Genomic DNA, 15,029 nt, shown 5'->3' with positions numbered 1-15,029 from the left:
ACAGTACTCGCATATGTCATGGTGGCGCCACGTTACCCTATCAAAAACATTCTGTCTGACATCTAGACTGTATTTTTTTCATTTACCAACAGAATTGCCATTCATACAGAATTACCTGTAATGTATTGATTTGTATACGTCCATGCGAATTTCATGCAGGATACAGATTTAATACATATTGTCAAAACTATATACAGAATTGTGCCTACTTCTCATTCTCCAATGCAATACAAAACGAACCCGTTTTGTTACAATATTTACTTGCTTCTGGCCTGCCGCCACTTAATTTCGGGTGAAAATTACCAACACAATCAAAAATAGTCTAGATGACAACGTTGAGAAAAATAAATGGTTATCTTCTAACATCGCTAAAAAAGTTAAATATATTATCAACGTAATCCAATAATGTATTATGACGATTCATTTTCAAATATTATAATTTAACAAATTTTTTAACATACTTAACCCTTTAATTCCGGAACCAGATGTTGGATACGGATGAAATTGAGGAATTCCGTACAAGTCCACAGGGCCTTCCATTAAAACCTAAGTTTGTGAAAATTAGTCACTGAGAAAAGTGAGTGAAATCCATTTGAGAAAATAAGACCACTATTTCCTCTGCCTTCGGAATCGGAAACTAGGAACCAAGATAGCAGAAATCAGTCTTCAGGCCGTCTACTGATAATGACTATCGAATGGAGTAGTTTTGGGGTCAGTTATGAATATTTTTTTCGTTTTTTGTTTCGCCCCTCTAAGTGATGTTATACCAGCTTTTACACACCTTACCTAATAATTCCCGAACCGGAAATCTGATCCATATGCAATGTAGTAGTTTTATATGGGACCATAAGACCATTCATTTGAATCGAAGTTTGTTGAAATCGGTCACGCCATCTCTGAGAAAAGTGAATAAAAAATTTTGAAATGGATTTTTTACATCACCTTATACTTCCGGAACCGGAAGTCGGATACAGATAACAGAAGTTTTGTGAAGATCCATGAGACCATTCATTTGATTCTATGTCAAATCCAAACAACATTCAGGGATTTTGTATGGGACTATAAGAGTTAGTGCATTTATTTTCACAATTTTTCGAACATTTTACCCCATAAAACCGGATTCGGAAGTCGGATCCGAATAATTTTTCAGGAATTTTGTATGGGACCACAAGACCTATCATTTGAATCTAAGTTTGTGAGAATCGGTCCAGCCATCTTCGAGAAAAACTAGTGCAAAGAAACGTTACATACGCACATACGCACATACACACACATACATTTTGAGTATTCGACGAACTGAATCGAATGGTATATGACACTCGGCACTCCGGGCCTCGGTTTTCACAGTGATTGCATAACCTTTCTATATGAGAAAGGCAAAAATCGCGTAACACCGGAAATCCGCGAAAATGAAATGATCTCACGGGTATTCAACATGCTGTATGGCAGCACTTAGGGGAGACTGGGGCTATACTGAACATGGGGTTAAATCATATAGCTCAAATGTCTTATAAACCATGGATTCCATGGATTCACTTTGTAAACACACTTTCATGTGACAGACAGACGACAGTTAGTTGGATGACGTTGAGTCAATTCAGTTTGGCTTCAATCATGCTCATGTTAAAACGTGTACATTTTTTAATGAATTTTTATTAATTTTCTGATTTTTTGTGCATATTCGATTTCTGTGCATTGTAATGACGGTCTGGTTAGTGCTTTAAATTCATTTCGTGCTGAATCCAGTGATTATTGAGTGCTTTCGATTACGCAGAAAATAAAAATAATATTGCGTCTCAAAAATGACCCGGGTTGGCGGTTCAATGCATAGGACGTTGGTCTTACAAGTCAGCTGTCGTATGTTCTCGAGCCCCGACCTGCAAGGATTCTTCGTGTCAGTAGGATCCATAGTACTTACTAGCCATGCAATGATTCTGTACGTTAAGAATCGGCTGCGAAGTCTGTTGAAACAGAAAGGCCAAATTTCACGAAAGGAATGTAATGCAAAGACTTTGCTAGCGTCTCAAAAAAGAATTGTTTGTGTGGAACGCCCGAGTAGAGTTTGAGATCCAAAAGAAAACTCAATTTGATGTTGTGCTGTTGTTTTAACGGTTAAAAGATCAAAATCGAAAGCAAAAAAATGCTGTGTGACATCAAATTGAAAACTAGTTTTGCTCTCACATTGTAAACTTAATATGATGTAGATTTTCTCGAAATGACACGTCACGAGCATAAGCTAAAAATAGACAAGCCAAAAAAGGTCCTGGATAGTATACATTTAGGCGATTTACTCGCAAGCAAAAAAAAGACTGTATGCAACCCACTACTACCAACACCGCAGAGAGATATCCATATATGATTAAAAATTATGCAGATTTGTTTAGACGGTTTCTTTGGAACAGTGTATTAAAGTTCCAAGATGATTAAATGATTGATAAAATACTTCTCATTGTATCTAGCGTTAGTGAGTATATGAAGTTCTAAGCATTTATAACTAGGAATGAGAATTGTTTTGAAGAGTGTCTTTGACACAGTTTGTGGACTACTTAAGAATAGACAAATTAAACATATATTTTTTGGTGGCACCTATGAGCCACTGAAGTATTATTAAGAATTAGTTCTAGGTTCTGAAATCTGATACATTCAATGTAGTAATTGTTCGAATTTCGTAAATGATTTTTTCCATACTGTGGGATATAAAGTTATGGGTATTTTCAGAACGGGTTTGGCGAGTAGATGTGTTGTATTTTTGTTTTCCGTATATAGAAATTCGATGACGGTACCATTCCATTCATTCAGCTTCCATCTCAGCTTCCGTAGTCATCTCAAATACTTAAACCATAAGTCTATGAGTTAGATGAAAATTTGCTTCGAGTTTTCTCGTGGCTATAACAGTAATATCGCACAATTATCCAACTATTTTTTCTTACAGCCGAAGTAAAGACATTCAATTTTACCATAATTCGTTGACTGAGACTCGATTAGTCCGCAAATTGATATGGCGACTCTACTGATGAGATGACTATTGCTACAATAACCCTACTATGCTGGGTTAAAATAAATGATATTCATTTCAATTCAACCCTACTATGTAATCACTTTAAATACCGAATTACGTATGATTTGCATATTGAAAGATCCATTACTCCATGAATTGAGTTTTGATTTTAAAAATTACGATTTAAAGAAGAGTTCTTTTAAAGTGACTTGATCTAACTTAAAGGACTGGTTAGTTGGTGCACAAAAATTATTTTTTGCCATCTAGATCCCCGATTTCTGGATGCACTGAAAATAATGGTCAAAAGACTTTGAAACTTGGCGACGTCGTATGACTACAAATATCGAGACATTTTTTTAAAAATTGAACACAAAAATTGTTACAGGACCGAATACTCAACGTATCTAGAAGGAAATCAATTATGTCAAATAAATTTCTCATCTCAAATTCTTAAATAAGTTCCTTCTACGGCTGACGATCTGCAAGATGGGAATGCCAAAGCTACTATTCAGATTGACCAGCTTCAAACAAACGTGGTACCGATGATCGCCAATTTTCCCAATGCCTCCCAGATTTGTGGTTCTACACCAATATTCTTGTGGCTAAAAAGAAGGAGTATTATTAGCGTAAAAGCTGAATAAAAGTTGAAATAAATATATATTGGAGAAGCCAAGTGAAAGAAAAACTAACAGAAAAGATGAATTTTTGGAAAGAGATACGCTCAGAGACAGGACTCGAACCTGCGTTCTTATGCATTCCGTGCATACGCGCTACCATTTCGCCACTCTGATCTTGTTTTAGCCACTGCAAAACTCGAAACAGACATAGTAGCAACGTACATCGAACATGGTCTACATCCTGGCCGTCACCCGACCGATACCTTACATACAAACATCTTCTCTGTCCATCAAACACTAGTCCTCTCGCTTTATACCTATTTCTCCGATCAAGCATTGAGTAGGAGAGTGTATTTTTAATCGCTTGTCACCTTCTTAATGGTGCCAGTCGCTGGCTGGACTGGAGTCGATATCATATTAGGATTTCAAGCTGATGTTGCTATCATAATCAGATTTCAATTTGTTCTCATTTTAATGTTAGACTTTACTCGGGACTAAACCGGACAAAAAATGTGGGGCTCAATCGGAAATATAATTTTCGACTTGAAAACCAACCGAAAAACTAATCTTAAGAAAAAAGGGTCTCTTTAATATTTTTTGAAATAATTACGATTGAGGTTAGTAGTGACGGTAAAAATCCTAGTTGTGAGGCATATTGAATTTTTTATCATAAATGAACAAGAATTCATCCTGGACAGTTCAGCGGTACTGTTTACAAACAAGCTTAATCGAGAAACACATCTCAAACAATCATCTTTACACTTCACAACTAGACACTTTTATTTAATAAATCTCTGAAACGAACCGTATCGAATCGTTAACAAATGTTCTGAAACTCAACAACTGTCAACAGACAAACAAAAAAAAGTCTGTTTACAAAAAGTACCGCTGAACTGTCAAAATGTGTTCATCCGATTGAGGTTAGAAGTGACGGTAAAAAACCTAATTATACGGCTGCTGAGGCATTATGTCTACAACAAGCGAATAAACTGAGAATATGGTCGTTTTGGAAAATGTGTTTGTATCAATCAATTCTCATCATTTTTACCGGTATCATTCGAAATTATGTTTCACACGCGTATTGAAATGAAATACCTACATTCTCTCAGAAAATATATAAATGCATTTGGAAATATCTCAATCACTAATTTGTCATATGACCGTTTAGTAGAATAATTTCACTAAAATAATAAAACTATAAACTATGTAAACCTAAATTTAAAACCTGATACACTGATGATAAATGCATAATATATTCGAAATACTCATAGATACGTTTATTATACATTTTCAAAGTGTCGTTGTGTATAGTGACGTGATATATAATAGAATTGAATGGTGTTAAAATATTATTCTGGTGAATATCTTCTCAATGTTTTTATTAAAGAGGGCGCATAATATAACAGTTTACCCTATTATGGCGCAATGGGTGGTCTCGACCATTGGCATGGCATGGCTGGGTGTGCTACCGATCCTACTCACACTAAGAATCTTTCTAGACCGGGGCTCGAATGTACGACACGCCCGCTTGTAAGGCCAGTGCCCTATGCATTGAAGCGCCAGCCTGGGATAATTCGGATCATAGTTCGGTATACCTCACCCGATCACAGTTTTCGGTGAAATGTTCGTATATGCCAATCAAGAATTGCATATGCATTTGCGAAAAAACAAACATTGAAGGAAACATTAAGTTCGGCAGTAATGAATATTGTTATTCTTAGAATCAAATGTTTGGATTGTATCTGAAAAGTCAGGAAAAGTGAAAGAATTTTATTTTTAGACATCAGTCGACCTGGTATTCATAATTGATGAAATCGAGCTTGTTTGCTAGTAACCGCAAGAGCGAAGCCATTCTTGGCTAGTTGCATCCGTTGAGACAGCTTGCTTACAATATTTTCAGTGTCGTGTTCCTTCCCTTCCCGAATATTCAACTATTAACATAAGAAGGAGCTCTTAAAAAACATCTGCATAAATATGCTTTCAGCATAGTGTACAAAAAAAGAATTAATCGTAATAGATTTTTTTGATAGTGAGCCACATCTTTGGAAATGGCAGCCAGATTTTTAACCACAAAAATAATTTTCTTAATTCGATCCTCAGGCCATAACAGAATACTTTCTAAATTGCGTCTTTGTCGAAAACTGCAGGAAATTTTTGTTATTCTATTTGAGATCAACCTTATATTTACATTTGTCACGAAAATCGCTTTTCGTTTTAGGGTTTCTGATGGCGATTGATTCAAATTACGTGATATTAGGTTATTTTCAAAGACATGGGTCAGTTGTCATAGCCAAATCAAATATTATTTCAAAACTATTCGCCTGTTCCAGACAGCAGATTATTTCTTTCTCAAATAAAGATCGCTATGCAGATAGAAAACAAGTCGTTTTTTATTAAAGCAATCAGTTTTATGAAATAACAAATTCACATAATTGAATATTCTCTTCGTACAAAAAAAATGCAACAGTCATAACAGAGTGCAACCGCCGAAGCATATTTAAACTAAAGAACAGCTAGCAACCGACGGGTGTTGGTTGGGTTTAAAACCAAACAATAAATAGTACTTTCACAATCGGTGAGCATTTCACACGCGTATATTTTTTTTTGATTGATTGAATTTACGTAGCTTAATAGTGGCACACGCCTGAATTAAGCCTACACCAGAGCGAAGCAGATCGGGCCGCAGCAGTTTCATTGGCTTCGCAATGACGTTAACAATTCCCCTTTGCCGCTCTCAAGTGCTCGGGTGCCAGTTGGATAATTATAAAGTAAAAATTTCACAATTAATATGTGGCTTTGACGAGGCAGTAGAGATGTAAATTTGTATTCTGATTATTCTTATTCTGATGGTGCAATGATTGCCGTTCATTTTACACCCTTGTTCATTAGGCTTCCATTGGTTGCCTACTATTATTTGGTCTGTTTGTGATGCTATGAACAACTGACTGACTTTCAGGATCATTTAGTATTGTATTGTTGCATTCAAGCGGTTGACGGAATGTTTGACAGGGGAATCCAACCAGTGATGGATGTAATTTATGGTCACCCGCTATGTAGGACAACGTTTGAACTATTATTCAAATAAATGAGTATCGAGGTTGATTCGCCGGGATGCTATTGCCATTGTCCGGAGCAATTTTAGTCGTTCCTGGATTGGGTTGTACCTGCGAAAAAAGTGTTAAAACAGAAAAAACGTTTATTTAATTTGTTGATTACAATTAATCAGCATCATTTTCTGCTTTAAGAAAAAAAATTGATATTTCCTTTAAATACAGCAAATTATTTTACAGCGTGTTAGATGTGTTTAAATACAGGATCAGGATTTTGTCATTTTACGAGTGACGTAATGCGACATCAATTAAATATTCTTTTGTAATCGGGAATTGTCATGATTGCTTATCGTTATTATTATTATTATTATTATCATTCAGCTCGCTCCAGTAGTCTCTTCTAAACTCAAACCAAAAGTTGAAGTGAGATCTGATGTCTCTATAGTAGTAAATATTGATATATTTCATACCTACATTTCCTTCCAAGACTACCGATTTACTTGACCTTAGTCAAATATACGTCACATTCGTTGACAATTTAAACATTATTTCCAAGCTATTTCATTACTTGAAGCCCTTGAAAAATTTACATGGGAAATAACACAACGGTAGAGAGTGTTAGAGCGTATAAAATAGGAAAATTTTGTTTTCCATTACACGAAATCACATCCACCGGAACATTGAGGCAAAACGATCCTCAACTACTATCCAGAGTGTGTTACTACTTTCACTAATTTTATAACATACACTGATAAAAGTACACACGACAGACTTGTGTGAAGTAAAATTTCAATTTGGTGTTCTTTTTCATATCAAACATATTTCAATCTATTTCAACATGTAGTTCATGTGTAAATTCACCTAAATGCTAGTTTTATTACTTCTACACTCAGCTAAGATGCGTTTCTTCCTTTGAATGTATCATGTTTTTCAATTGATTGAGTTTATGGCGTGTTCTTTCTCAAATAGAAATTTGTATGCGGTATATTTATACAAAAACGTGCCTTATCCACCTACCAGTGAGATGATTTTATCGATCCACATGTTTCCTGCATCAATACTCATTTATCTCTCCAAAAAGTGCTTAGAATTTACGGTTATTTACGGTACTTCCAGAGCCGGTTTTCAGGAACCAACATAACCCAAAACGATTCGTATGGCCATAAATTAATAAATTGCTGGGACGGGTATAGCGTGATTGGTAAGTCGATGCCTTTCTCGCACCCCACCTGGATTCGATTCCCAACCCCGCACATAGTGTCAGAAGGTTTTTCTGGCCCGAAGAGGTGAATGACCTCAAGATTAGAGCCTCTATAATCGGGACAAAAAAAAAATAAATTGCAATAGTTTTGAGTTCAACTTTGAAGCTTTTTGGAATTGTCATCTCCTGTATCGGCTTGAATTTTTCCCTGTAATTCCAGAATCTGAAATCAGAATCGGATAAAATTCATTATTTTGTATGGGACCATGAATCCATTAATTTCAATTTTTGTTATGAAATTCGATATGGACTTTTTTGAGAAAACGAATGAGCTTTGAGAAACGACTCGATACTGGAACCGGAATTCGAAAATCGGTGTAGCCGAAGTCAGTTAAATTCACCGGAGGAGCTTTTTAGTTTACATTTGATTCAAAATGTTTGAAAATCAGTGTAGACATCTTTGAGAAATCGTAGTGCGAATTAAATCCGAATCGAAAACTGAATACCGCTAAAACTGAAAAAAACTATCCAAATCTTCAAACCGATAAACCTGATTAATTTAAGTGAAATGAACATTTTTATACTAATCACCCTGTATTCCTGAACCGGAAGTTGCATCTGACTAAAAAGCAAGATGTTTTATAATATCTTAAGACCTTTCACTTGAATCTTAGATGGTTCTTAGATTTCATTTGAATCTTTGATCGTTTCAGCCATCTACGAGAAAAATGAGTTACATTATTTTAATTTCGTTTCACATATCATATTGTGGTTCCGAAACCAAACCCGGATTCATATGATATTTAGGATCCTTGTTTGGGAGTACACCACTTTTCATATGAATCTTAGTTTGAGTTGCTGAATTCGACGAACTGATTCAAATGGTATATGAGTGTTATGTTCTTCCAGCATTTATTGCTGTAACTAGTTTAAATCAATATATTTATGAAATTGCTTTCAACTCGAAAATGCTGCCATCATCTGGTTTAAACATGTAATATTCGAACATTTATGTTGCCAAAAACGAACCGTGCTAAAATCGATCCGAGGCAAAATATCACATAAAAGGACACAATCGTTTTGGTACTCAGAAACAATTGTATGTAACTGTATAAAAACCGTGTTTTGCGCTGCTCCCGCGCTCAAAACTCCTACTACTGGAATAAGGTGAAAAGTCGCTTACACAAAAATATCGATATCTCCATTGAAAATGAACGGATTTTTACAATCTATTGCTTGTTGGATAAATTTTATCGTCCGTAATTTAGGTCTGAAAACATATTTTGTTTTCAAGGTCAATTGTGACAGATATTGTCAAAAAACTAATAATTTCGACAGAAAACTTTGTATAACTCAAAAAGTAAACATCTTATCTCAAAATCATTCAATAGCGTTCAGGATAACGGGGAGACATCTCATTGGCGACTAGTTTGATCAAAATCGGCCCAGCCACACATACACACACACACACACACACACACACACACACACACACACACACACACACACACACTTGCTCAGGTCGTCGAGCGGAATCAATTGGGTGGAGCGAGAAAATGAAAAAATGCTTACGTTACTGCACTATTTAAAAACAAATTTGTTTGTGGTAAAACTGAAAGTATTATGTAAAGCTCAAAAAAAAAATTAATTCGTTACACCAATGATTTTGAATTTGTGGGAAAATAAAGATTATCCCAGAAAGTATGGACGCAACCAAAAACCGCTGCCATTTCGCAATGGTTCAGAATCTATCAATTTTTATGGCTGCGTCCTGTTGTTTACACTCCACTGTGGTCCGAAACAGGAAATTAGCGTGACAAAAATATTTTCACTATTCAATATTAATTTTTTGTAGTTGGTGTCTTCACAAAAGTTGTTTGTAATCAAATGGCGATCCTTTTGATGAAAAAAGTTAATAGGGTGGTCCTCATTTAGACTGAAATCTGAAATCTAACTTTCTTAATTGAACTCAGAAATGATTTTGTTGTACAATAAAGTTGTAGGAAATTTTATTTTTAACAACTTTGTTGAAAAAAGCACCTCTCTAGCTCTAGATTTGATCGAGTTACATCAGTTTTCCCGAGTAAAAGTAGGGTGGCTACTGAAATATCAGTTTTTTGTTATAACTTTTTTTGTGAAATGTTCTATGGAAAAGTTGTCTTCAGAAGAGTTGTTGAACTAATCATTGCCCATAATTTTGCCCAACCAAGCTTTTTCATATGAGCTACCAGTAAAAAGTTATGATTGTTTTTTTTTTTAACTTATTTAAACTAGTCTGTTATTTTTTTAACTTTTACTAGGGTGTTATTTTTTTAACTTATTTAAACTAGTCTTAAAAATACCTTCAAAAATCCCAAAATTATTGCATAACTCTTAAACGCCTTAACGTTTCAACATACTTCCTTCAGCAAAATAATAGTATCAAATTAGTTTTTCAAGTGTTCCATACATTGTCCTTTCGAAAAATGAGACACACAAAAACTACAGCCGAAAATAGATTGCAGAACAATTTTAAATAATTTATTACCAAAATAACTACTTCAATTGAGTTTGAGCAACTGAGGATTATAGATACTGTGGCCATGATAAATTTATGAACAGAAATTTTCATGATCTCGACAACCATTCCAACAAGCTGATGCAAGTTAGTAAAATGCAAATATTTTTATCCACATCGTGCCAAGACGCCTATGACACTAGCATTTCTTTCTCATCCACTTGTGTACCGAATAGCCTGTAAAAACCGGAAAACGACGCACTAATGACGTATGGAACACTTGCAGAACTAATTTGATACTATTATTTTGCTGAAGGAAGTATGTTGATACGTTAAGACGTTTAAGAGCTATGTAATATTTTTGAGATTTTTGAAGTATTTTTAAGACTACTATAAATAAGTCAAAAAAATAACACTCTTTTCTCCTAATTTTTTACTTATATTATGACCTTTCAGGAACCGTATAGGATACATTTTTATCGATCTGGCATCTAATGAATATTGATATTTGAAGCTTGACTAGTTTTCGATGAAAAAACAATCACAACTTTTTACTGGTAGCTCATATGAAAAAACTTGGTTGGGTAAAGTTATGGGCAATGATTTGTTCAACAACTCTTCTGAAAACAACTTTTCCATAGAACGTTTCACAAAAAAGTTATAACAAAAAAACTGATATTTCAGTAGCCACCCTACCCTTTTACTCGGGAAAATTGATGTAACTCGATCACATGAAGAGCTAGAGGGGTTCTTTTTTCAACAAAGTTGTTCGAAATAAAATTTCCTACAACTTTATTGTACAACAAAATCATTTCTGAGTTCAATTAAGAAAGTTAGATTTCAGATTTCAGTCTAAATGAGGACCACTCAGTAACTTTTTTTTATCAAAAGGAGCGCCATTTTATTACAAACAACTTTTGTGAAGACACCAACTACAAAAAACTAATTTTTAAAAGTGAAAATATTTTTGTCACGCTAATTCCCCGTTTCGGACCACTGTGCACTCTTCTCTAACCACTTGTGCAGTTGTTTATTCGTTTTCATTAGTTTGTTTCGAAATGCGTGGACTTTCAGCAGAACAACGTCGAAAAATTGTGTACAAATGGTGCACAGAACGCGGACTGTCACTGAGAAAGATAGCAAAGATGGAAAGAGTAAGTGAAAAAGCCGTGCGAAATGCAATCAGGAAGTTCGGTGAGGATAACACCTTTGAGGATAAGCCGAAAACGGGTCAGTTGGATAAACGTATACTGAAGGCGTTCGAGCAAAAAAGGGGGGTTCCGGTCCGGGATGTGGCCAAAAAAGTGGGCATTTCGAAGTCAAATGTTCTTCGTGCTAAAGAACGTTTGAATCTTCGAACATATAAGAAGCAGAAACAACCAAAACGTAGTCCGAAACAAGAATCATCGATCAGGCCGAGGGTTCGAAAGCTGTACAATACGATTCTTGCTGGAAATTTGAGCTGCATAATCATGGACGACGAAACCTACGTGAAACTCGATTACAAATCCTTGCCGGGACTACAATATTATAGGGTGCGAGAAGGGCAAGTGTTAAACCAGTCCGAGACATCGATTGAAGTCGAAAAATTTGTTAAGAAAGCTATGGTCTGGCAAGCAATTTGTAGCTGCGGTAAGATTTCGAAACCCTTCATCACCACTGCTTCAATGAACAGCGAAATATACATCAAGGAATGTTTACAAAAACGACTTCTACCCATGATTCGAAGCCACAAGGATCCTGTTGTCTTCTGGCCAGATCTTGCTTCTTGCCACTACTCGAAATCAACGGTAGAATGGTATACTACCAAAAAATGTCACTTTCGTCCCAAAAGACCAAATCCACCAAATTGCCACAACTTCGACCAATTGAGGAATTTTGAGCATTAACGAAGGCACATCTTAGGAAACATGTCTCGGCAGCCGAAACCATTCAACAGTTCGAAAAAGATTGCAAAAAAGTATCAAAACTTGTCGCCAACATGTCTGTACGGAATTTAATGAGAAACGTTCGCAAGAAGGTGCGCCAGCTAATCTACAATGGCTAAGTAGCCAAAGTTGAGAATAATATTCTGATTTTGTAGACTAATATTATCAGTATATCGAATAAAATTTGAATATCTAACACTTGTGAATTATTTACAGCGAAATCAAAGTGCGTCCATACTTTCTGGGACAGTCTTTAATGGATCATTCGTAAAACTTTTTTAGATCAACTTCTCAAACAAGAAACTTTTTATCAAATCAACTTCTCGAACAAAAAATGTTTGAAATCAGATTATTTTCTTGTAATACCACGTGAAGAAAATCCAAAGGACTTTTACCTGCTTGTGCTCCGTCGGGTCGGGTCGTTTGGTCGTCCGAGTCAAGTTCATTTTCTGAACCTCGTAGCTACGGCGCATCTGCTGCGCTCGTCGATGCTGCCACCGGAAGTAGGCATACGTAACGATACCGATTAAAATTAGCGTCACCAGTAGTATAAGTAGAATCAGATTGTTGTTGTGGGTGAGGAAAAATACCGGGACGCATCCTACTAGCAGCAGCAGTATAATGATGATGGAGAACAGGATACCCACCTTGTAGCAGCCGTAATGCTTTTCTGAAAGGATGTGAAGAAAGAAAAGTAATTCGTTAAATCCTGAAGGACAAAACAGCACCGAATGTTGTGGAATCAAACAAATACTGCTAGGGCCCTGTGACAGAGGATCATCATTTTTGGTACACTGAGCACGTTTTATTTGACAAAAGTTTAGGAAAAAATAAGTTCGATGAAAGTATGCTATTCACGGTAGAATCACGTGTCTAATCGCCGGTTCGTACGTGACCAGAAGTATATAGAACAACATTACTGGCAACAACTGGTCATATTAAGTACGAATGATTGTTTTACTACTGGTCGACTTATCCAATCGCTACGATTTCCAGATACATATTCGGCGACAATTGGTTCAATAGAGCTTCGTGTTCTTCGGAATATAAAAGCAGTGACTTGATACAAATACATGTAGAATATCAATTAACTTGATCGAGTCGGGTAGTGGAAAAGTAAAACTAGTAAACTCACAAAACATTGTATCCTCAAACTGGCAATTTGTCTATCTCTACAATACTTCAAATTGCAACCAATCTATCTCACTGATTTGTTAAAACGTGGTTTCACTATGTAATACATTATAAAACTTGAGACAACACTCACTTGTTTTGGTAAATAAATGTGAATGTTGTTAGAATAGTTTATTCGTTGTAGTTTCATTCCATGAAAACTTTTATATAGAGGTAAATTTAATTTACATAGTTCAAATGTAAAAATTTATTTTTATAGTTAAGTTTTGTCAATACCATCAAAAATTCGTTTTCAATATTTACTATATATAATTCAAATAGTTTTCAAATCCGCTCTCTCTCCGACTTTATCCGCTATCGGTTTCTACCATACGGAAGAACCCCGTTATTCAATTCTGGCTTCCTTGGCTTTGCCAACGCTCTACCATATTATGCTAATCAATTGACCTCTTTTTTACTACGATGGTATGTAGGTAGTCAGTCAGTCAGCCAGTCAGTCAATCCATTGCATCGGTTGGTCTAGCCATGTGCTCCGCACGGATGCCATAATCTTTCGCTAAGCGAAAAATAAATGGGAAGCACATATGTGAGCACTTAGGTCCCCGGTGCTACTGAGTCGCGAAATGGGCAGGGCAAGGCCGATCATCTTCTTCAACTTGTTAGTGCTCTCGCTGACAGGGATGTACTTATTTCGAATGTAATGTGGAGCTATATTGTATGATAATATTTGTGCTTTTGAAATTAGTCAAGAATTCTACGTATGGGATTGGATGTTGTTTTATATAATAACAATAGTTTTTCAATATAAGTTCTTTCAGCATAACGTGATGAATGAACACACAGACGTTCCCCCAGTTACGGGTATTTTTGTATATGTCGAATTATTTTACCTACCCGACTCGAGCGCGCTATTGTTACCTATCAGATGTTTCGCTCTCTGTTACATAATGCCTAACCTTACTCTTCAGTTCTATTTATTAAAACTGCAACGCAAGTACAAACGTCCTTAAATCTACAAGTAACTTTCATAACTTCGTAACAAATGCACCGATTCTTTTGATCTTTTGAACACTATTTCGGTACACTTACGAGGTAATGCTGTAGAAATTTCTCACATTTGTTAATATTTTTTTCACAATAACAAATTGATCGATTATTATGGCAAAAATCGCGTTTTCCCTTTTAAAGCGTCTCAAAAAAGTGAAAAATTGAAATATAGTAAAACCCTTCTCATATCTTGAGATAAATAATAAAAACTAATGACCTTCGATCTACGATGATCTAGCATCAAGTTATGAGGGCAACAGCAATTATTATTTTTTCCTAAACACGTCCGAATAATTACAGCTATCGCCGCAAGTTTTAATATTTCCTCATAAAAATTTTACATAACATTCTTAGAATGTTAAACTTTGATGTGCCAGTCATGATAATAAAAAGATTTGACTGTGTCATCACAAAACAAAGCGCAAAACATGCGATTTTTCGTACGAATTAACTCAATCCCAATATCTAATTCGTCACTTTCAATATTTTTATTATTTTTATTATCACTATTTTATTTGTTTAATACTTATGAAAGTCAAAGTGTCACATGTTTCTAT

At 35.4% G+C, this 15,029-nt stretch overlaps 1 protein-coding gene across 1 annotated transcript in view; it reads right to left on the bottom strand.

Moving 5' to 3' along the window:
* Positions 1-5,987: 5,987 nt before the first annotated feature.
* Positions 5,988-15,029, bottom strand: part of LOC131436334 (uncharacterized) — a 34,064-nt gene continuing 25,022 nt past the window's right edge. The window contains exons 2-3 of the mRNA XM_058605001.1: positions 12,687-12,961; positions 5,988-6,779 (exon numbers count right to left, since the gene is read on the bottom strand). Of these exons, the coding sequence (XP_058460984.1) occupies positions 6,693-6,779; positions 12,687-12,961 (362 nt within the window). The 3' untranslated portion in view covers positions 5,988-6,692. The remainder of the gene's footprint in view (positions 6,780-12,686; positions 12,962-15,029) is intronic.

The sequence above is a fragment of the Malaya genurostris genome, chromosome 3, assembly GCF_030247185.1.
Source record: "Malaya genurostris strain Urasoe2022 chromosome 3, Malgen_1.1, whole genome shotgun sequence".
Lineage (NCBI taxonomy): Eukaryota > Metazoa > Arthropoda > Insecta > Diptera > Culicidae > Malaya > Malaya genurostris.
The sequence above is the reverse complement of the archived record's forward strand: the minus strand, read 5'-3'. Positions and strand labels throughout refer to the sequence as shown.